The 25,510-nt window shown below is 35.5% G+C and overlaps 1 protein-coding gene across 4 annotated transcripts in view; it reads right to left on the minus strand.

Annotated features, from left to right (window-relative positions):
• Window positions 1-20,005, minus strand: part of LOC137392602 (thyroid hormone receptor beta-like) — a 95,467-nt gene extending 75,462 nt beyond the window's left edge. For all 4 annotated transcript variants that reach the window (XM_068079021.1, XM_068079020.1, XM_068079023.1 and 1 more), the window contains exons 1-2: window positions 19,843-20,005; window positions 1,902-2,013 (exon numbers count right to left, since the gene is read on the minus strand). In XM_068079021.1, the coding sequence (XP_067935122.1) occupies window positions 1,902-1,969 (68 nt within the window). In that variant the 5' untranslated portion in view covers window positions 1,970-2,013; window positions 19,843-20,005. The remainder of the gene's footprint in view (window positions 1-1,901; window positions 2,014-19,842) is intronic.
• Window positions 20,006-25,510: the final 5,505 nt, after the last annotated feature.

Consider the following 25,510-nt stretch of genomic DNA (forward strand, 5'->3'; position numbering starts at 1 on the left):
CACTCTCTAGGAAAAGTTAACTCTATTACGTCTAGCAATAGAGTTAACCTTACGCATGCGCGGCTGCGCGCATTGCGCGTTTCGTTTCTATTTAGCTTACAACTACGGGTGGATCGTACTAAGCTATAAATTCTTTGTTGCGTTCAGAGGTTTTCACGAATATTCACAGATTTGGAGGCCTTTGATGAACCAACAATTTGTGGTAAGTAATGAGTTTTTCACATTTACTAAATTAGTTGAATCTTACTTTGGTTCTTCGGTAAAACGCAATATTCATGTTTCCATCCCTACCAATTCATTATTTGTTTTAGTGTGAGAGAGAGATTTTTCATCATACACGGAAGAACAATGATTGCAAGGGTGGTGTATGTCATTTTTAGAAGATCACGAATCATTCAGGGAAGTCTGGAAATTCAGATAGAAGTGACCGCAGCTACTTACGAGGAGAATATATCTGATTTAAAAAAAGAGCAAAAACGCCTTTACGAGCACAAATCTTTGGCCAGCCGGGAGAACTTTGCAATAGTAAGCTACGAGGAGAGTTCTGATGATAACTTCCTTACCAGCCATGTAGTAGCAAGAGAATCGCCTTTAACATCTACCCAAGACAGTGACCGCGATGTAGAGCTGCTATTACCAAAATAACTAGTCAGAGAGCGCCATTACACGCTAGTATTCACTTATCAAGAGTATCAGTTTAATTTTTTTGCTCTAGACAACCGCAATATAGACTAAACTGTTTATATTTACTCCATTCATCGTTTGTAAAATTTTATTTGTACACTCAAGTTTGTAATAAATTATAATATATCTATACATGAAATAAAATATATAATTTAATCATGTTTGCTGCAGCGATATCAAGGAGTTGTTGTCAATGAAGGGGTCTGGGTTGACTGGTTGCTTCTCTGCCAATATTCCTGCCTTGATGAATATTACTACTTGTCTCTAGTTTTCGTAATCGGAGTAGGTTGTTTTATTCTCAATCTGCAGTAAACACAAAAAAGAAAAAAATCTTAACAAGTGTCAAGGAAGTACAAAAACAATAGCTGAAGTGTTTAATGAAAGCGATCAGTTTTTAAACAAAATAATTAACTAATGCAGTTAATAATGGAAAAACGTATCTGCACATCAAATACATACCACAATGTCCAGATCAGAATCATGATCGTCCTCAACTTCGGTATTCGAGATTGATGGAGTTGATTTCAATGTATTAAGACTAGGAGAGCTTTTTGCGATGATGAAGCCATGCCGAACTACTTGTAAAAACCTTGAATAATTTTGTAAAGTTTGCTGCAATGGTAATAAAACTCGAACCCCGGCGATGATTTTAAAGAAGTTTTGGAACTCGGCTACGTTTAGTACTTCTGCCTAGTGGCTATTTTCGCTATGACGCCATTCTGCCTATCTTGTGACAACCTTGAATAATTTTGTAAATAAATGTGATGCATTGGCAATGGTGTTAGCTCAAAGCCTAGGCAATGATTTTAAAAATGTTTTGGAACTCACCTACGTTTAGTAGTTATATTAAAAACTAGCCTAGCGACTAGTTTTCAATTTGATACAGTAGTTATTCTCCCTTGTGATAAAAAATAGAACTAATTATTCACGGAATTTAATAATTCGCGGAGTTTACTGTCCGCGAAATCGCGAATTTTTATATCCATCGGATATTTTCATCCTGTACGGTAAACATTCTAACCATCCCAAAAGAACTTTTTGACAAATACTAGTGGGCAATAAATGATAGGGGCCACCTGTCATAACCTCTGGATACCTGTAACCATTAGACTTCTGTCAGAGAAACCAGACACCTGCCAGAACTACTAGATACTTGTCAGAGCAAACTACAATACAACATACCCAACCGATCTACATTATTTTACTAAATCACTCACTATGTATGCTCCTGCGTAGACAAACCGGTAAAGAAATCCTCATCTGGAACAGGTAGGTCATCAGTCATTTTGCAGGTGACGGGTGAAAGCACAGCTCGATGGTTCACTACCGCTGTCAAGTACAGGAATAAATCTACGATTAGGTCAGCTTGAGTTAAAATCTACATAACGACTCAGCCACACCTGCAGACACGTCGACTTTTACATAACAATAGAGATTACACAGATAAAGTACATGATGGATTTATACAATAAAAACTCTGTCAACTCTATACTCTTATGGCTATTATTGGTAAGAACACTACCACAATTACTTTATTAATCAAATTAAACATACAATGGTTACAGTAAACACTAGACAAAAACCGATAAACAAAGATTGTTATTCTTTGCCAGCGCTTGTGGTTACACAGTGACTGTTAGACAGGTCAAAAAGGCAGACTATCTTGCTCTAGTAACTGTAATAGTATATTATACATAGATATATAAACCTAGATTGGCCAATAGGGAAAAAGCCTGTCAGTCTTAAATAGCATGACGGACCGTCATTGTATTGTACCTCATGCTTGACTGCACTGTTGTTAACAATGGAGCTAATGAGGAGAAGGTGACAAAATCACATTTATTTTCACATAAAAACCTTCTTGTATACATAATCCAGTAAACTAAAGCAATTCTGTGATAATATCTGATAACCACCATAGATTAAAAGTATAAAAGCTATGAAATGTTGCACACAAATCATGAGCCATCAGGGCTTTATTTGCCACCCTCTCCTATCCCCATTCTCGCTTTTCCCCTTCTCACTTCTTTTTTGGAGAAGGGGATGCTTTATCTATGCTGCATAGAGTATTTCTTTTGATTTGCAAGTCTTACTTTTACAAGTTCTAGATGGCCTCTTTACTAGCCAATTAAAATAGAGCAATTAAAAGAGCAATATGTTTGAACATGGTTAGATGAGCCAATTTGCATGAGACAAAACTGATTTTTGTCTTGACTTTTTTGGTCTTTTATCAATATACATATGATACACACGAGAAAGCATATTACGCATGAAGAAGATCATTCACATCGAGTATATATTTATCACTGAGTGTAATAATTACACATTGATGAAATGTCACTCACACTGTCTCGATAACATTTCACTATGCCTCAACTTACAGTGTTGCAACTAGAGAAAGCTTTCATCAAATAACATACAATGTTTATATGACCCGGTTAATCCGCAAGTCAATGATGGAAATGGCACTAGCAAATGAAACGGAAGAAAATGTCACGCTAGCTATTCCATTTTAAACACTTTCTAGACTTCGTCATTCCCATTTCGAAAGTGTACTGCTAAGTGAGACAGGAGTATACCGCTATGACCTCTGGTGTAGAATTCCTCATCTTTTTTAACAAAGCGTTAGCGTTAATACGCGACATACGAATGTCCATTAACTCATTCGCAACCGACTAACTTTCATGCGAGCTACCTCAAATACCTGTCATTTCTTAGAAAAATGCTATAAGTTAACTTACCACTGCAAGAAACTGAATTGAGATAAGTTCCCCATTCAATTTTCAAAATAACAAGACAAGTCTCCTCTTTTAAATGGCATAAAATTAAGATAGAGATTTCATATTACTTCCATGCAGACGTGTGTCTCAAAGGTAGTTTTAGAAAATTCCAGATTTTCAAAAATCTTTACTTGCTGAAACCAAATTAGAATTTCACAATGAAATATTAAAAATATAAGTAGTTTAGCTACAATTATTGCTTGGCTACATACAATACACAGTTATACTTAATATTCATATAAATAGTCAGTCATGAACATAAAAATCATGAAACTCTAATTTCAAAATTTTCCTCGCAAGTATCATCCTTCAAACCGAAACATAGCTAATCTACATGTCAATATAACTCAAATAAACTGTCATAAACATGTTTCAAATAATAAAAATATGTTTATCAACTCTTTTTTTTTACTTTTCAGACTTCCTAGACAGGCTTTTGGCAGTTTATTTTACGTTTGATAGAAGAGCTAATACTGATAAAATTGGACATTGCGCTTGTCTTTTTTACACATCTTTCTACTGAAACTTTATGTACACACTCTTTGGCAAAATAAAAGAGTATATGTCAGAATGTATGATGATTTGAAGAGAGCAGTGACAGGTCAAAATAGTAGTTTTGACGGGTTTGCACGCATCATCCAATCAGTCACCTCTTCAGGAGACATATTGCAAGCCACATGCAGATATTTATGGTTCAAAGACCATGTATTAATCTTTAAATGGCCAAACAATCTAAAATCTAACCAAAGCAAAACATTTTTGGTGGGCCACATAATTTACGACAATGTGATTGCACTTGGTATTTAAAAATGTCAACGGTAGAGTATGATTAAATTTACCACATGGCAGGTTTAGATGATAAGTGGTCAAAGAGAGAATCCAAATAAAGTTTCCTTTCCTAGACCAGCTCTCTGTGGTCATATTACTTTAAAACCTAAAAACTTTGTTGAGATTTAGAAAAATTTAGAGAGCCCAAAAGTGTATGCATTATTAATTGATTGAACAACTAAACCTACATGTAATAAAATTAAGGCGATTACTTCAACTCTTAATTTCAAAACGGTCGATAATTTGTTCTTACAAATTACTATCGCAAGTCAAGATCTTTTAAATTAATTTTTGCACTAAAAATCAAAGATAATGTGAGGAGTTCATTTCCAAAACCAGTTATTTCCATTTGTGGCACTTTTTGATTTTTTAATCTTAAATTATACTCTAATAATATGAGTACATTGTTCAATGGATTTTTTGTTCCTAAACCAGTTATTTCTCATACATTGCACCCACTAAAATCTTTGTTTTGTTCCAAAACCAGTTATTTCCTTTTGGGTTTTATTCCAAAAGCAGTTATTTTTGTGCTTGCTTTTCAATTGGTTGTTGTAAAACTAGGTCAGCTTTTTGATTCGTTGACTTAGTTTTGTAAGCCATCTCTCCACTTCCTGTGCTTTCATGATGGATGCATCTTCAACAAGTAATTCTACTGTAGCAACATTAAATGACTTTTTGGAAGAACCTGTGCAAATAACGCGACCTGGTAAAAGTAAAAAGAACAAAGAGAATGTAGAAGGTAATTAATTTAAACATTTTACTGTTAAATTGGCTTGAAACCAAAATTTAACTAAATTGCAGAAGGCAAAGAAAAATGAAACACTCATATCAAACACAATGCATGTTTGTTTGTGTTTAGTACAAAAGTTAACTAGTGCTAGTAGTAGTAATCTACTACTATTTTTGCTATTAACTCTTTCGCGAGCCAATGTATCGGTTTGCACAGTAAAATAAGTACAGACCATTAGTCGATGGATTGCCTTATCAATAGGGTGTCACTTTTCTTTTCATTACAAGACCCAAACATTAGCTAGACTAATCAAATGATGTCTTAAACAACCTTACTGCCAATCACGTGCAATTTCATTTTCAATTATTTTTCAAAACAGCAAAACCAGATATAAGAAACACACCCCGTTTGTTCAACGCAAAAAAAAGTTGCGAGTGTGAGATTTACTAAATAATTTTATACATGCCTTGTAGAGAATTTCTTTCTAAATAAGATGCATTTTACAGTAAAACGATATACGGTATGTTTTTATTTTTGAGATATTATTGTATATAACATGTTGGTTCACTACTTGTAACTAGTCCGCATTAATTATTAGTTCACCTAAAGCTGTGGTTAAAGTCAGACTATTATCTAAGACTTATTGTTTAAATCACTGGTTGCTGATTCTTTCATGTCAAAAGCAGTTATTTCTGGAAATAACTGCTTTTGAAAAAAAATGCAGAAATCTTTGCTGTTTACCATGCTTCTTGTCAAAATTGTTGAACAAAAAGAAAGTATAAGCTTGCTTTGTCATTTGTATTGAGAATTAACTAAAAACTATGCCAATTATGTTGAACAATATTGAGCGTACAAACTTTTCTTGTTTGTGAAAAATGCTAAAATCGGGAATAACTGGTTTTGGAAATGAACTCCTCATGTGTTTGCTATTTAAACAAGGATAGTTAGGAAAAGCTATTTGTAACCATAGGACCTAACATTTTAATGACAAATAATAGGCACCTCACTAGACTGATCACAACCCCTAGTCATAATTCTAATAAAACTACCATCAACTTGTGCCAAGCTTGAGCTTTAATAACAAATTAGCTTTGAGTAAACTTTTATAATCAGACTGTTGAAAGTTGGTGATGACATTTTAGTAAAACTATTATATTATAGTTCCAGGCCCTAAATGATGTGAACTATAAAAATCAGAAAGTTTTGCTTAAATCTATGTCAATACAAAAAACAGACATATTAGTCCATGCAAAATCAGTTGACACGGATGATGCGTCGAAAGGGTACAGAACATCTGAGAAGTTTATATTTCAATTCTTCCCGGAAATCAGAAAGATTAGAAAGTTTAAACCTTTTCCTAATCTGCGATTTTAAAAGAACCATCTAGAATGATTTTTGTTAAATGAGTAAACACTTTTTGGCATAACTTTCTGTTGATGTAAAACTTTTTTTTAGCAGCACAATAGTTTATAAGACATTCTGCAGACAATAAAGCTAGAGATCATAGCTGAATGTACAGTATATCCATGTATATGCTCATGAGATAATGACCAATTATTATAAGATGGAAAAGCGCATTACTACTCCGAATGAGAGAAGGTCATTCACAAAGCTGAGAAAGCTGATCACAAGGACATTAGAATGCATGTGAGAAGGAGCAAATAAACCGAGTACTAGTTCTATTTGAAAGAGAAAGACTACAATGTGAGGTAAGAGACGCCACCATTTATTGACCTACAATATGTTGTAAGCAAAAATGTCTAGACAAGCAACTATCAAGTATCTATAAGAAATGCATCAAGAAAACAATTATAAACACTGCAGTTTTGTTAGGCATAAAATTAATTTCATCTTGATATGCGAATGAAAATTTACTCTCAACTGAAACTCAATGTATTGATCCAATTTGTTAACAAGTTCAAATAAGAATAAAAATATTGCGAATGTATAAAAACGTTGGCTGAAAATCACTATATATTGTAATGACACACTGGTGCAGAACCCTGTATTGTATTTAAAAGATTTTATCTCAGCTGCTACTGGATTTGAACTTCTATCACATCTCACTCCTCTCAAACTAAAAGCACTCTCTAGCTCTTCCCAATCTCTTTTAAAAATGCTTTCAAATAGAACATGCTGGCTCACAGTTCTGATCAGTCGTTCATGCACAAATGAATTGTAAAATTAGCTTATAGAAGCATTGGGTTAATAGCAATAGTGCCAAATGATCAAATGTTAACACCGAGATAATTCGGGGAATTCATTTTCAACTAATCCTAAAAACATGCTGACCCTGATCAGGATCTTACACCTGATCCTGATTCTATGCCCGAGTAATCTGGGCTCTGTAGTGCCACTTTGCGTTTCTGCACCTCCAGTTTTTAATAGATTTTTAAATTTTGATCACTAACTTCAGATTTTATTTTCAGTATAATTCCAAAGTTTCAAGTTGATTGGATGCCTAGTTTTTGAGATATCACCAAAATACTGAGGGCATTTCTAGCCGACCAAAAAATGACTGCTTACAGAAAAGCAGTTTCTAATGACATACTGATTGGAATTCTTGGTGAAAAAGAACAAAAAATAAAGAAAGCTAGAGAAGTTCTTCTCATCAGCCACAAGAGATTTCCGCTAAAACTATCGATTTTTCCATTCATAACAAACGTATAGTATATGTACACAATCTGTTACATCTTGTAGTAAGAAGCAATAAACAATATAATATTACAATTAGACAATATTATCAGCAACTGAACCACAGTTAAACTAGCCAACTTAACCCTTTGGCAGGGGAAACGACAAAAATGTCGTTTACCGGTTGCGTGGGGAAACGACATTTGTGTCGATTTCGGTAGACGTTTATAAAGCTGTCGCCTAGTAACAATAAACAAAGGATATGAACACTAGTAAGTTTTAAATATCATCAACAAGATATCGGTCGATGATTTACAATATGACACGATTATCTGAGAGGCGTCGCTTTGCGCTAAAAGCTAAACAAATCGCGCCTCCTTGAAAAAGAATAAAAGTTGGAAAAACCAGTCAAAATCGGCTTGACTTTCAAAACGGTAAAATAAAAGATTATTTGATCCTGCGAACATTAGTGATTTTTTGTCTGATCAGAATAAAAATAATTCAAATGATAGAAGTGATGCAAACTTTTTGGACTTTTAATTTACTTGGAAGATACAGAAAAAACGATCGTTATGGTGGCTCGCACGGCTACGATAGCGTTTGACTCTATCGAAAAAAACGCTTCCAAGCATTTCATACAGGGACAATTGCACATGGTTGTATTTTTTTTGAGTAGTAGATATGTGAATGAATGTTTATGTACAAAAATTTTTGCTCATAGAAATAACTTTAAGATTTGAGCTATGCATGTTTATAAAATATCGATTTTATTGAATTTTCGAAAAAATATTACACAGGTTTGCGTTGTTTTTGGGGGGCTTTAACCCAGCCAAAGGGTTAACACTGAACAAGGCCAGCTGACCAGCTAGTAGGTAAGCCAAAAGATGAGGGATGACTCATCCTAAGCTATTTATAGAGCACTAGCTGTGCATGTCTGGGCAGGAACAAAACTGAACTCTCGGAATAGTACATACATATCAACTTCTCCATCAATAGTTTTAACTACTACATGTACTTGCTTAGCGTGTGTTGGTTTGAGCGTGTATAGAACTCAGGTCTGCGTCTAACAGTTGTGGGTATCTACGAACTGTAGGCGATTTAGTGAGCGTATTTGATAGGAGTTGGTGGAGATTGGTCTGATAGATTCGGTGGAGATATTACATCAGCTGTATTTATTATCATTTGTACCCTACAGGATTAATTTATTTGCGGAGTTAAGTTTCGCGCAAATTGCCTTTTTCATGCATATTCGCGGATTAATTTATTCGCGGATTAATTTATTCGCGGATGAACACGGTCACTCTCTATTAAGAGTTAACTCTATAGCAATAGAGTTTACCCTACGCATTCACACACCGCGTTTTTCGGTTTCTAATTAGCTTACAACTACGAGTCGATCATGCTAAGCAATAAATTTCTTGCTGTGTTCGGAGGTTTTCACGAATATTCATCAATTTGGAGGCCTTTGATGAACCAACAACTTGTGGTAAATAATGAGTTTTTTTTCAAAACCATTTACTAAATTAATAATTGAATTTTACTTTGGTTCTTCGGTAAAACGCAATATTTATTTTTTCCATCTCTACCGCTTCGTTATTTGTTTTAGTGTGAGAGATTTTTCATCATACACGGAGGCACAATGACTGCAAAAGTGGTAATGTCATTCCTAAAAGATCACCAATCGTTCAGGGAGGTCATAGAATTGAGGTAGAAGTGACCGCAGCTGCTAATGAGAAGAATAAATCTGTTTTAAAAAAAGGATCAAAAACGCCTTTACGAGCACAAATCTTTGGCCAACCGGCAGAACTTTGCAATAGTAAGCCACGATGACAGTTCTGATGATAACTGCCTTACCCACCATGTAGTAGTGAGAGAATCGCCTTTAACATCTACCCAAGACAGTGACAGCGATATAAAGCTGCTATTACCAAAATAACTAGTCAGAGAGCACCATTACAGGCTAGTATTTACTTATCAAGAGTATCAGTTTAATTTTATTGCCAGACAACCGCCATATCGACTAAACTGTTTATATTTACTCCATTCATCGTTTGTAAAATTTTATTTGTATTTGATATTTTATTTGTACACTCAAGTTTGTAATAAATTATCCCACGACCAAACACAAGCGAAGCGACAGTTTGAGAGATTTATGATAAATGCATGTGCACACAACTCACGAAAATTATTCATCAACACCGTCGCAAACCCTTGTACCGAAATCTCATCAACAAATTTAACCATTTTTCAATGGAGTCGTTTAAGTATAATAACGATACAAAACACATATAAACCTATTTAAATAAGTTACCAAGTCTTTGAAATTTGTAGACAATATCCTAAACTTTACCCATCTGATCGGATTATACATAACTAGACAGATTAATTTGGCCTATAATCGCTATTAAAACCTGACAAGCTTTTTTTAATCAAAATTAAGACCGGCCAACGATACGCCAATAAAGCCGTGCAACTGAGGGTAAAACCGTTAAGTCGTGCATATTTCACAAGAAAAACGTGCACATTTCACCAGTCAATGGCATTGTCCAATTGCCGAAGGTTTCTAGTATCTTTCTGTTTTTAATATCTTGCAAAAATATTTAATTACAAGAATAATTATTGGATTTTATAAAATTATTATAAGATTTAATTATAAGAATAATCCTTCAAATTTATTTATCCGAAGGTTTCTTTAATAAACGTAGACAGTTTGAGGCGTAGACCGATTTACAGGTACGAAATTGTGGTACGCAGTTTATCAGCCTGTTTTTTTGTCCAATTACCGAAAGTTTCATTAAATTATTGAGAACGTTAGCCAAAAATCTTTACATCTTAGGTACAAGCTAGGGCTGAACTACAATGCCCCTTTATGACGAGAACATTTTTTTATTTTGTGCCAGTTTGCAGAAAACTTTCAGACACAAGAATGCTGATGCTCGCTTTCTGTTACAGATCGCTATCAAAACCATTCTACATTCAACACAACCAACTTTCCAACTGTGTATATTACACAGCAGCTTGCCATTTTACTTCTAATATTACTTTCTCCTATTGCAGGAGAAAGATATAAATATATAATCTTTTCCTTTCATTATTGCTGTTTGTTGTACATAATAACACCCAGTACATTACAGCTATCATTGCAGCTACCATTGCAGTTATCTTATTGCACTGCAGTGCAATTTGACTGCTAATATTGCATTTCTCAACCAGCAGTACCCTTTCTTCTTTCCAATATCACTTTGGTCATGGGCTGTATAACAGGGGAAATTCTAGTATAATTTATTACAAACTTGAGCGTACAAATAAAATATTTCAAATACAAATAAAATTTTACAAACGATGAATGGAGTAAATAAAAACAGTTTAGCCCATATGGCGGTAAATACTAGCGTGTAATGGTGCTCTTTGCATGACTAGTTATTTTGGTAATAGCAGCTCAATATCGCTGTCACTGTTTTGGGTAGACGTTAAAAGCGATTCTCTCGCTACTACATGGCTGGTAAGGGAGTTATCATCAGAACTCTCCTCGTGGCTTACTATTGCAAAGTTCTGCCGGTTGGCCAAAAATTTGTGCTCGTAAAGGCATTTTTGTTCCTTTTTTAAAACAAATATAATCTCCTCGTTAGCAGCTGCGATCACTTCTACCTCAATTTCAAGACCTGCCTGAATGATTGGTGATCTTCTAGTAATGACATCCACCACCCTTGCAGTCATTGTGCCTCCGGGTATGATGAAAAAGCTGCTTACTCTACTTATTTCCGGGGTAAATGACCAACCGTTGCGCAGTCTGCGTTTATTAGCTTTAGTGCAAATGGGTCGTGCAGATTATTGGACTCTCTCACTAAAACGAATAACTAAGCGGTAAAGATAGAAAAAATAAATATTGCGTTTTACCGAAGAACCAAATTAAAATTCAATTATTAATTTAGTAAATGGTTTTGAAAAAAACTCATTACTTACCACAAGTTGTTGGTTCATCAAAGGAATCCAAATCGATGAATACTCGTGAAAACCTTTGAGCGCAGCAAGAAATATATAGCTTAGCATGATCGACTCGCAGTTGTAAGCTAAATAGAAACAGAAACACGCAGTGTGCGCATGCGAAGAGTTAACTCTTTTGCTAGCCGCAATAGAGTTAATTATCTTAATAGAGAGTGATTGTGTTCACCAGCGAATAAGTGAGTCCGCGAATACGCATGAGAAAGGCAATTTGCGTGAAATTTAATTCCGCGAATAAATTCATCCTGTAGGGTATTCTTCATTTTCCTTCTGAAGTGCCTATTCATTTCTTTTTAATTCTTTTCTAGACATTCTCATCAATCTGAATCAACTTAAATTTCTATCATTTTCTTACTCACTATTACTCTGAAATATACTTACATCTGTCCATAAACGCCCTCATAAACGCATCATAATCCATGTATTAACTCCTGTGTCTATGTCCTGTGTTTATGGACAGATGTATAAGTTTATTTCACAGTAATAGTAAGAGAATGATAGAAATTTAAGTTGATTTATATTGATTGATGAGAATGTCTAGAAAAGAATTGAAAATAAACGAATAGGCACTTCAGAAGGAAAATAAAGAATATAACTTTTCTACTGGCAAATCAGAAATGGCGTACTGGTCTTCAATATATGTGAACATAAATAGTGGACAAAAGTATTGACCTTTGGTCATTGCACAAAATGGAATGGAGACATCTTGAAACTCAACTTGCTGACTGGCGTCTACATCTGGTGGGAACAAAGAAGCGATTGGGCAACCAAATTTTGTATTAATGTAATTTGTAGGAATGAAGTATAGACAAGCTACTGAGGGTCTGGCGTTTGAATACCTCACACATATATTTCAAAGTTAATCGGTAAGAAGTTTTGTGGTAGATACAGAGTTATGCGATGTAAAGCCAAGTATAAGAGGTACTATATGAAGTCAAACATGAGAGGTACTATATGAAGCCAAATATGAAATACAGCCATACTTCAACTTACGAGCTTAATGCGTTCCGAGACTGAGCTCGTATGTCAATTGACTCGCATGTTGGTGCAATTTATTTATATATAGAACAATTAAATATATATTGATTGGTTTCCATACTCTAAAAAAGCAAATAAAACACTCAAAACAAGATATTGTAACAGAAAGAACATGTTGGTTATTGTCCTTACGTACTACATGCTTTCAAAAAGCAACAAATAAAAAATAATGCAAGGAAATGTGATTAATTAAAATGTAAAATTATATACATACAATAGCAGTTAACACTCGCATTTGCCAGGAAGGGAGATATAAGTTATCCTTCGTTACAACATTTGACTTTGATAAATTTGGATTTTATCAAAGTGTTAAAAGACAAACTTAGAAGCAAACCTAAAAGCAAACTTTCATTTTCAACTAAACGTAATTAAAATTTCTTCGGCGTTCATAGTTTGAAGTTTCTCGCTGGTTAGCGAGCAATTTTTCCTTTTTTTCGCTTTCACGACTAGCCGGCCGTTTCAAGATAAACCTATCTAAGGACGTTTGCCTTTGTCGCCCTTGCAACATGTTGCGATTAGGACGAACACAGGTGTCGTCACAAATGGTTAATGCACGACCACTAGCCAGCTTGTCCGAATGTCTATTAAACAGTTTGGATAGATAGCGCCGGCCTTTTCACATAGCATCGTTTCAGTTACGCTGTCACCGGCCAATTGTTTGTCCAATGCCATCAGCGGTCGTGAAGATCGTTGCACCGTTTAGAAACTATGGTTAGTCCTTTTGCGAACTAAATGCCCTGAATATAATCCTTCTGTTTGATAATTATGAATGTATTTCTGTCATATTGCCGAGCTAGCTCAATCACGCATACACATTTTGCATATTTTTCAATATTTTTCCGTTTAATATCAATTGTTATCATTTGCTTTTTCTTTGCATTATCTTTTATTTTACTGGCAAACTTTTGGTCTACGCACAGTACGTTTAATTCACATAATTCTGCACAGAAAATCGTGCACAAAAAACACAGAACAACAGTATAACCTGAGCAGTTGAAAAATACAGAGTGATGCTGTTCTCATAAAACATCTCCGGCATACTTGGCAACTGACTCAAGTGCTCGTATCTCAAACATGGCTCATATGTTAGTGCTAAAACTTGCTTAAAAGCTGGCTCGTATCTCAAGTTTCTCATACGTTGGAGCACTCGTAAGTTGAAGTATTACTGCATGTATTAGTACTTCCTTTCCTTAGAAGGAATAGACCACAAAGAAACATTGCTAGTTATATGAAGCTGACGTATGACTACATCTAGAGTCGACTCCGAAGATGATTACAGTAATACTTCAACTTACGAGTGCTCCAACGTACGAGAAACTTGAGATACGAGCCAGCTTTTAAGCAAGATTTAGCACTAACATACGAGCCATATTTGAAATACGCGCACATGAGTCAGTTGCCAAGTATGCCGGAGGTGTTTTATGACAACAGCATCAATCTGTATTTTTCAACTGCACAGGTTATACTTTTGTACCGTTTTTTTGTGCACGCTTTTCAGTGCAGAATTATGTGAATTAAAAGTACTGTGCGTAGACAGAAAGTTTGCCAATAAAATGAAAAATAATGCAAAGAAAAAGCAAATGATAACAATTGATATTAAACGGAAAATTATTGAAAAATATGCGAAATGTGTATGCATGATTGAGCTAGCTCAGCAATATGACAGAAATACATCCACAATTATCAAACAGAATGATTATATTCAGGGCATTTAGCTCGCAAAAGTACTAACCGTAGTTTCTAAACGGCGCGGCGATCTTCACCACCGCTGATGGAGAGACCGCTCAGGCATTGAATATAAGATAAACAATTGGCCGGTGACAGCGTAACTGAAACGACGCTATTTGAAAAGGCTGTTGCTATTTATCAAAACTATAAAAATAGACATTCGGACAAGTTGGCTAGTGATCGTGCATTAAACCTTTGTGACGACACCTGTGTTCGTCCTAATCGCAACATGTTGAAAGGGCGACAAAGGCAAACGTCCTTAGATAGGTTCATCTTAAAACGGCCGGCTAGTCGTGAAAGCGAAACAAAGGAAAAATTAGCTAGCTAGCGAGAAACTTCAAACTATGAACGCCGAAGAAATTTTAATTACGTTAAGTTAAAAATGAAAGTTTGCTTTTAGATTTGCTTCTAAGTTTGTCTTTTAAGACTGATAAAATCCAAATTTATCAAAGTCAACTGTTGTAATGAAGGATAACTTATATATCTCTCTGGCAAATGCTAGCGTTAGCTGCTATTGTATGTATTTAATTTTACATTTTAATTTAACACATTTCCTTGCAGTATATTTTATTTGTTGCTTTTTGAAAGCATGTGGTAAGTTAGGACAATAACCAACATGTTCTTTCTGTTACAATATCTTGTTGTGAGTGTTTTATTTGCATTTTACAGAGTATGGAAACCAATAAATATATATTTAATTGTTCTATATATAAATAAATTGCACCAACATGCGAGTAAATTGACATACAAGTTCAGTCTCGGAACGCATCAAGCTTGTAAGTTGAAGTATGACTGTATTCGCAACGATTGTTAATACTTTTAGTTACTGCGGTTCTTTCTTATATTTATAGAGCATCGTCTCAGTAGTTTGGAGTAGCCTGTAATGCAAACAAGAGCTCTGCCTGCCAATTTTACGATAATTGCTAAACACTATTTTTTAAAAGATTTTTTTTAGTGAACTGTGTATTGTTAGTGTATCTGTTGATGTTCAATACATGAATGTTCTGCTCAAGCACTAACACTTGCATACGTACATTCATTTATAAAAATAAAATAGTTTCACAACACTCGCAGACAAGGATGGAATCAGATGTCCATCTTTATGGACAACTTTTATCTTTAAAAACACGAAGCTTCTACAATTAATTATTGCAAACAATGCTTTTGTTTGCAAATTTTTATTTTAGTATCAAAACAACACTGAAAAATACTATTAATCAAGAGAATGATGATTGTTTTCTACAAAGATGACAGCTTTTTCGTGGACGAGCGCATGTGCAAACAGGGTGATGACGTCAAAGAAAATGATGGCTTATTTCGGTTACTATGTGAAACTATATGAAAAAATGTGAGACATATGTGAAAAGTGTATGTATGTGAAAAGTACATGTATGTGAAACAAATGTGTAAAACAAACAGCTCAATTATATAAGTCTAGATAGTAAAAGGGCTTACTCTCACTTGTTCGTGTGAAGACCTGAATGGGTATACTATCAAAATCAGATACGTATATTTGTATGGAGTGCAATAGGTAGAGGACAGTAGAAAATAACAGTAGAATTTTGAGTCGCACCAGATTTACCAACATATGGAAACAAGATGAAGTAAACGACATGAAAATGAGGCACTAGATGTACTACTAAAGTATTCCATAATCTACAAACCACAAATATAAATGAAAGCTATTTTCAATTATATGCATGTGTCCTCGAAGTATACACGTGCACACTTCATACGAGGTCACTGCCAACTATTTTTTGAGCAACTTCGTGAATTCCGTGTAAAAGCTACCATAGTTCCTTTAAAAATAATGAAAACAGGTATTTGGGAAGGTAAATGACAAAATATTGTGAAATCCCAGTGAAGCCGACCAGATTATTAACTTCTTAAACATTGTAACAGCGCATGCATCATCACAGAACTATTGTACCTACACCTGGCCACATTATCAATAAATAACAATATGCATCATCGCAGAACTATTGTACCTCCACCTGGCCACATTATCAATAAAGGGACAATTTGGTTTGTGCAACTGAGACCTATGTAGAACAAACAGCTAAGCTTTGAAGCTGTTGTCACGTTAGTAGATTTCTAATGGGCATTCTTTGGCACAGCTAATAGTGGTTGTTGCCAGATTGAGTGCTGCTTTTGGAAATGCGATCTTGGTGAGTCAAAAAAATTCAAATGTAATTATTACTGCTGCATGAAAAATTGAGGAATTGTAGAATCCATTTTGAGCTTGACTGTTACGTCAGTAACAGACAAGGATTTTACTTTACAAAATTCTCTATCAGTAAAACTCTGAGAGTGGCTTAGTTTTAGTGAACCAGTTTATGTTCTTAATAAGTTTATAATACTAATGTTAGATAACACCTTAAATGATGGCAGCAGTCTTCCTATTAAAACAACTTCATACCACAAGTACTTTAACGGAACATTTTTTTAAATCCAATTATGACTTCATTCAACTGAGTTCTGCTGCTTACTAAAATTGATATTATGAAAAAGTTATTAAATCAATTATAAAATAATTATAATTAATTTCATCTTTTCACCTTTGAAAAACTGGTGTATACCAGTTTTCTGGTATACACACACTGGTGTACACCAGTGTGTGTATACCAGTTTTCTGGTATACACACACTGGTGTACACCATTACACCAGTGTGTATTTCTCAATACACATTGAGAAAAAATAATGAACAAAATAATTTTTGGCAATACGGCTCTCATAGCAGAACATGTAGGTTACATCCTCTCAATACAATGGATTTTCACATCAAATAGCTAGAAAAAGATATTTCGGGTAAACACTAATGGTTTATCGTAGATCCATACCCTAGGACACTTATATTTCGCTAGTATTTAGTTTCGTGAGTAGCATACAGAGTAAAATTTCGCTGGAACTTAATTTCGCAGCTCTGATGAGTGCGAAAATATAGTGATGTGAAAATAAATGCAGTGGAACAAACATTAGATTCCTCAGGTCCAGTTCACTGGTACGAAATATTTTTCAATTTGGGACTACCGTATTGTTTGGACTATAAACCGCACCTCTATATAAGCTACATGTGCTTTATTTTCCAAAAACAATAATAAAACAATACATAAGCCGCACCTTACTATAGGCCGCAGAACTAAAGACTGCTTTTTAACGCGGCAGCAACTTTGCCATTTAAAACGGAACAGTGCAGAATGGCACAGTTTCGTATTATCGCTTATTAACTAACGTGCCTTAACGGGACAGTACCGTACCGTGAGGCATTGTTTCGTATTTTGTTTCACAGCTAGAAGTGCACTAATTGGAGATTCCCGTTAGTGCGCCCTAGCGGTGAAAGAAAAAGCCACAGAATAAGCCACAGTGATTAGCCGCACCCTTGTAGGCCTACCTATAAGCCGCATGGCTCAAATCATCAGAAAAAAGTAGCGGCTAATTGTCCGAAAAGTACGGTAGTTTGTATTTGTGAACCGCAGGTAGAAATGTGTAGGCGAGATCAATAATGCAATTTGATCGCTTGCTGCAGTTTGTCTCCTGGACTATCAATGGCGTCAAGGTCCCTGCCGCAGTGACTGATGTTGTACCAATATTAGAATTCAAGTATTTATAGCACGCGGTGCCGCGGTGGCCATGGCCCCGGGTTGTTATTGCTTTTGCTTGGTAATAAAATTCATCACCACAATAATTATTCAATTTTATGACTTTCCCTACCAGACTGACATCCTCATCAGTTACAAATTCAATGACTAAACTAATATCATCATTTTCTTCATTTGTCTAGGCTTTTCCAAAAAAAATTTATTATCTTAATTTGTTTTGCCAAGCTGCTCAGTCGGTGTATTAGCTATAATGAGTTTAGCAAAACTTGCCCAATGAGCCAACCACACGAAAATTGCCTGCATTTCTAATATGACGATTTTATTGTGAATATCAATGAAGAAAGCCATTTATTTTCGAGTTTTCGCTCGTTCGTTATGATAGTTTAGTTTCGCTCATGAAATTTTCGCGAGAGGCTGTTGCCGCGAAAACGCAAAAGTTAGATGCCGCGAATACATAAGTGTCCTAGGGTAGAAAGCATAGCTATACACACATAATGGAACCACAAATTTTGCGTTGTCTGGAAAAATGTAAGCTTTTGAAAACTTTGTCAAAAATAAAAGCCATTTTACTGGGTATAATTGGTTTTTTCACCCAAAACAAAGCACAAGGAAGTACAGACCAAACTTTTTGTTGGCCAAAAAATTAAAAAATATTTCCTTCTTTTATCACAATTATGATGAACATAGATTAATGAATAACAATAATAATGGTGCCAAGGCTTACCTTTCGTCTCTCATATTTTGTAGCAAAATGATGGCAGTAAATTATATTACCTAATATAACAATTAGCTAGTGCATTACGCATAGAATTTGAAAGAACCAAATATTGATTAGTTACAGTGGCATAAAATGTCTGCTGTAATCCTGTATTGAAGGATTGTTTAGCATATATAATGTTACCATAATCCTGATAAAAAGAACTATGAATATACATGTATTTATTGCCAGTTTCAAAAGACTGACTTGAACTTTATATAGTGAATGTAGAAGAAACAAAACAACCAATAATAACTAATATTGATATTGAATTTCAACAATCATGGTTTTAAAATACTCCAACAAAATGATTTTACTTATAATTTTTCTAAAACTCTTCCTTTATAACTTCCTTGTAAGCTACAATACTTGCCCAAGTGCTACGCATTGCTGCCTATTGCCTTGGTCATAATTCAGATGACACAGTAGCTAATAAGTACTTCTAAGTTGATAAGCAGCTATATGTCTAATTCAAAAACCTTTAATTATTATAAACAAAATATGCAATGCGTCAAGAAAATGAGACCAGAAAAGATACAAGTTATCAACAGTGAGCTTCAAACAAGTGATGCAGGCACCAATTTGCACACAAGATTAACTACTTGTGATTTTGCAAGCTTTTTATAAAACTCAGGATTATGTAATTCACAACCTGAAGAAAAAAGAGCTTGCTATATGACAAACACTAAAATGTTTTAGGTGTACTAACAAGCTTAAATGAACACACTGTAGCCTATGTAAAGAAACGAATGTATCAACCAAAGGCTAATTAGCGATATTAGAAGACGTAGATCAACGATACAACGTACTTGTAATACCTGTGAATACATTGCAGCAATTTTATTAATCACGAATTTCTATGGGTAATTAAGAAAGCTCACAAATTTCAATGGAATAATTAAGAAAACGTAACGCTTTGAAAGTAGACTCTGTCTCCATTCCGTATTATCAAACGATTAGCTTTGTCACTCATCTGCTGCAAACATGATAGTCATTGATGCCAAGAAGCAAATTATGTCAGTTCAACAACACTTGAAGCTTTCGATTTGTTTGAAGCATACCTAGTTTATAGACGCTTGTCCTCACGGCTCACTGCCCGCTGACGAATGATTCAGTCTGAACGAGTATGATGGATGACGATGATTGATGGATTTCAAATGACAGCTCCCCAAATAAAAAATATTACTGTCGCATCTTAAACATAAACGACACTGGTGGTAACACTACGACTCGTCCGCTAATGCCAATTAGTTAACTCTAATACAAATCAGGTACCTTGGTCGGCGCAGTAGTTTAATAGGGGAATCCCCTAACTGTAGGTACTTAGTTGCGAATTTAATTTGACACTATAATTTTTATATGTTTTAGATTAAATTTAAAATTAAACAAAAATTTTAAAACATAATTATTGTTTTATTCTTTATAGCTACAAAATTATAGCGAAGCTATGCTTTACTGTACCGAGGTACCAATATTTGCTCTAGCGCACTAAAGTGGTGCGTAGCGAATTGCTATCCTTGTACTGTTAATGTATAGCAGCAACATATTTCTTTTTGCTGCATAAAAATATTTATATGAAATTTTGGCAGCTATTGTTTATAACTGTGTAGTTTTACTTTGTAACTATTGTTCTTTTCAGATGATTATATACTGAATGCGGACTTTTCCTTAGCCGCTTTTATAACGGCTCTTAAAGCTGTGAGCCCCTGTGAGCGTGTTTGCGAATGTGGAATTAGTTATAAGTTCTAGCTTGAGTGGTTTTCTTTCAAAATCAAACGCTTAGAAAGCTTCTGCATGATTGCTGTGTTTATGAGGGCCAGCACAAATTTACATGGGAAACAGTCCCAACATCGACAAGTCCAAACCTAGACAAGTCTCAATCTCGACAGAGGTTGGTCCGAATCTCGACAAAGGTTGGTCCGAACATCGACAAAGGCTGATGCAGTTTTACGATAATTTAATCTTCAACAAATTATAAATGTCTTTTTGCAGTTCTATCCTCACTTAAAAAAATAAAAAATCAAAGCTACTCACTGAAGTTTAGATTTCAAATAAAACATTTTGCTAGCATAACAGTCAACCATATTTATGATTGTTACTTGTTTTAGTATTCGTTCTATATTTAGGTTGGGCAAAATATTGTTAGGCCTACATAAGCTGGAGAGTGCTGCATCAAATGGATCACAAGATATTTTTGCGCAAATAAATCTTTTACATATAAATCGCTCATTTACTATGAAAATAGTAGATGATAAAATAGTAAAACTGCTGTCGAGACTGGGCCAACCGTTGTCGATATACAAACTCGTCAAGTTTCAAACCAGTCGAAGCTCGGACTATAAACCATTTACATCCGTTATTGCTGTTATTGCTTGTGATATGCTTTCTTAAGGTTTATTATGGATGATGATGTTAGTAGTCGAGTAGCTGTTGGCATTTTAATGTTTTATTCTATCAAAGGTCCAACTACAGGGAACTACAATAATAACAAAAGAAAGTATTACAAACCGAAAGCATACAACAGTGTTGACTAACAAATGAGATTTAAGATGAACTAACATGCATCTTATCAACATCCCTGTTACTTCAAAATAAAAAAGGGATTAAAAAACTACAGGATATACTGTGATTTATATATCTTTATACTGAAAACAGTATATTAATAAACACAAATTCAGCGTAGTGAAAACCATCAGTTTCTACAGCTATAGTCAAAACCGATGCACATGTATCTAAGGGTACTGTTTAGCTGACACTGTCTATATATGTCTGATTCTAGTACATCTCACAGTTTCTGAGCAAGAAAGGTAGCTTGGTAGATTGGGAGCTATACTTGGAAAAAGTTACAGGCTTTTTGGCATGCTTACTAGAGTTCTTATGTTGATCATCATCATCATAAGCTGTGTCATATAAGGGAGATGCTGGAATATTTTTTGTTGTATTAATAGTGTTTCCTTGCGCCACTGGCAACTGATCATCCGAATTGGGTGTGACATCAGATTTACTTGGCAGATTAGGGTTGTTGTCTACTGTGAGTGGTCTCAAGTCTCCTCTATCTCTCCTTACAGTTCTTTGGGTTTGGTCATAGGCTATAAGATGTGATCTATCTGACAGCTGATCTAGCACTTTACCCTGCTGTCACTTGATCTTTTGTGACTGAAAGTCTCTCGGCAACACAGGACTTCCTATAAAAAGAATGGGCTAGTCTCGTGTCGATTTGTTGTAGTGCTTTTGGATATCTAACATCCATTTGACTTTTTGCTGTATGACACTGGTCTGAGTGGCACTATCTGTTGGTAGAATTGACCTGGTAGCATGATCAAACATTCTCTGAGCAGGTGATGTATTGATTCCAGCAGGTGGGGTATTACGGTATTCTAAAAGAGTCAAGTATAGATCATCTGCTCGTCTCATAAGCCTTTTAATAATGTTAACTGCTGCGTCTACTGTCCCATTAGACTGCTGATGACCTAGAGAAGAGGTGGTATGTTCAAATCCCCAATATTTGCTATACTCTGTAGATATGAACTTCACACCCTTATCAGATTGTTGCTGGTCTGGGATTCCATATTTTGCAAATGTCTTCTTACAAGCCTTGATGATTGTTCTGGATAGTAAATCTTTAAGAATCTCACATTCAAAAAAAATCAGAGTAATAATCCACCAGGATTAGATAGTTTTTGTTCTTGTGAGTCAGGATGTCCATACCAACTTTGCTCCAGGCTTTATTAGGTATGTCATGACTGCGGAGAGACTCTTGTGATTATGCAGGGGCATGTAATGCACAGGCTACACATTTCTCAGTTGGAACTCGTATGCCATATGTGGCCAGAATACAGCTTTTCTTGCTTTTTTGATAGTTGCAGCGGTGCCTTGGTGACTGCTGTGAAGTTTTTCTAAGATCTCTGGTCTCACTTGTGTGGGTACAACTAGTCTAGCACCTTGATAAAGGATGCCGTCAAGCACTGCTAATTCATCTCAGTGTGAATAGTATAGCTTAGTGGATTCTGGTAGATCTGTTAACTTCTGTGGCCATCCTGTCATCACTAACTTCTGTACTAGTATTAGTTCTGGGTCTGTTTTTGTTTCCTGGTAATTCCTATAGTATGTTTGTTCAGATACTGGAAGATTGTTTCTGCTGTGATGTCTGACATAAAGGACTTCAAAAGATTGATGGCGAATATCTGCTCATCTGACAATCCCTATTCTGCAGCTCCTGTAGGCGCCCTTGATAGCATATCTGCAGTGACTTGCTAAGTTCTAGGTTTCTATAACACTTTGACAAAATAGCGCTGAAGTGCCAGCATCACAGATTGTAGTCATCTCAGAGCTTTGTGGAATGGTTTTTGGAAGATGGATTCTCGTGGTTTGTGATCTGTATGCACTGTAACATTAAGATTCCCAAAAACATATTGATCAAATTTTTGCAACTCACTCTTACACAATGGCAAGTAGTTCAAGCTCCATTGGTGCATAGTGCTTCTCACTGGCTGTGAGGCTTCTAGATCCATAACAGACAGGCTGATCATCTTGAAGAAGAACAGCTCCGAGGCCTTCTGTGCTTGCATCTGTCTACTATTACAGGCTGGTTGACTTCAAAGTATTTGAGGGTGCAAGTGTCAGTTATTAACATTTTTCAGTTATATAAAAGAATTATTTTGATCAACATCCCACACAAATTTTTTGTCAGACACACCAAGCAGTCTTTGTAGTGACTCGCATTCTGCTGAACAGTTTGAAATAAGTTTTGCTAGATAGTTCACATGCCCAAAAAAAGCGTGTGACTTCTACACTGTTTGTTGGTGGTTTCATTTCACCTATGGCTTTGATCTTTGCTAGATCTGGTTGAACACCATCTTTAGTAATGACATGTCCAATATAGGGTAGGGTATCCACCAGAAATTTGCATTTGTCTTTGTTGAGTTTTAAGTTAACTGTCCGTGCTCTAGTCAACATCTCCAACTTTTGATTGTGGTCCTGCTCTGCTTCTTCCTGTGTAGCTTTCTTGTCATATATCAATATATCATCAGCCACAACTTTTACTCCACTTAAGCCATCGAGTGCACCTGATAGCTTTCTCTGAAACTCTTCAGGGCTAAAAGACAATTCAAATGGCATCCTGAGTCATTTGTACTTGCTGAAAAGTGTCCAGAAAGTAGTTAGATCACTGGATTCATCATTGAGTTTTACCTGCAAAAACCCATATTTAGCATCACATAGTAAAAAGATTTTTGCTCCATTTATCTCACTGCGAACATCATCTAGTGTTGGCATGGGAAAATGGTTTCTCTGAATTGCTTTGTTCAAGTTGGACGAGTCTATACATATTCTTAGAGTCCCATTTGGTTTTCTCACTGCCACATTGTTGCTGATCCAATCTGTTGGATAGTCAACCTTGGCCAATATTCCTTTTTTGGTGTAAGACTTTAGTGTCTTTTAGGTCAGCCAGCATAGAAAGAGGAGTTTTTCTATTGTGACACTGTCGAGGAACTGAGCCTTCTTTTATCTCTATATGGTATTCACCTGGTAAGCAGTCAATACCGTCAAACACGTCCTCATATTTTTCTACAATGTCATCCAGATCAGCATTGCAGACAAGATTTACCCATCCATCTTTGACAGAGATCAGTCCCAACTCTAGGGATGCATCAAGTGATAGTAGACTGTGATTTTTAGTTGTGTGGACCAAGAAGTATAAGTTCTTCTCTGCTACTTCCACGCTGAGTCCTCCAAGGGCTCTTGTTGTTGTTCCATCAAATTGACGAAGTTTTACCTGGGTTTTATCCAATCTAGGTTTTCCAAGATCAACATAATCAGCATAATTAAGAATATTACAAGAAGCTCCATTGTCTACTTGAAACATAGTGAGTTTGTGGCTGTCACCAACCTGTACTCTAATTGAATTGAGCAATTTCTTGCTCTTCCTGACAATTTGAATACACAGTAAGGAGTCGTCTATATCATCTTCAACAAAAATCACTTCTCATTCTGACCTGCACTGAGACCTCCAGTGATTGTATTTCTTACATATGTGACACTGCTGACCGAAAGATGGACATTTCTGAGGCGGATGTGATTGTCCACCGTTTCCACCAGTGCTCTTGTCTGTAGGCTTTATGCTTCGAGCAAATTTTCGATAATCTTCATCCTGTTGAGTGGTAGGTGACTTTGCTTGCTTGTTTTGTTTTGTTAAGACAAACTGCACTGACTCATCGGTCTGGATTGCTGCCATATCCTTCTTTGCTGCCTCACCTATGCGACATTTCTTGAGGGCCTGTTCTAGCCCTAAGCCGTCATCTCCACCAACATCGTCAAACAGCTTTCTCCTGAGTTTGTCATCATTTATACTGAGAAGAAATGTTTGTTACATGAAAGTCTCATACATACCTTCAAGCATGCTTTCACGAGCTATGTTATGTAGTGCAGTTACATACTCGTCTATTGTTAGAGTGTTCTGTTTAGTTGATAGTAGCTGGTGTCTCTTCACTATGTTGTTACTACTACGATTACAAATAGCATCAAATTTCTCTATGAAATCTTTCATTTTGTTCTTTGATTTGCCCCCTGTAAAGTTGAATGACTGGAAGATATCATTGCCTCTAGGGCCAATACATCTGAGCATTATAGCCATCTTGGCTTTTTCATCAGCTGTTGACCTCTCCGCCGCTACTAGAAAGAGCTCAAACTCTTCTTTGTATCTAGTCCACTGGTTGGATAGATCAGACTCAT

Source organism: Watersipora subatra, chromosome 1, assembly GCF_963576615.1.
Source record: "Watersipora subatra chromosome 1, tzWatSuba1.1, whole genome shotgun sequence".
Taxonomy (NCBI): domain Eukaryota; kingdom Metazoa; phylum Bryozoa; class Gymnolaemata; order Cheilostomatida; family Watersiporidae; genus Watersipora; species Watersipora subatra.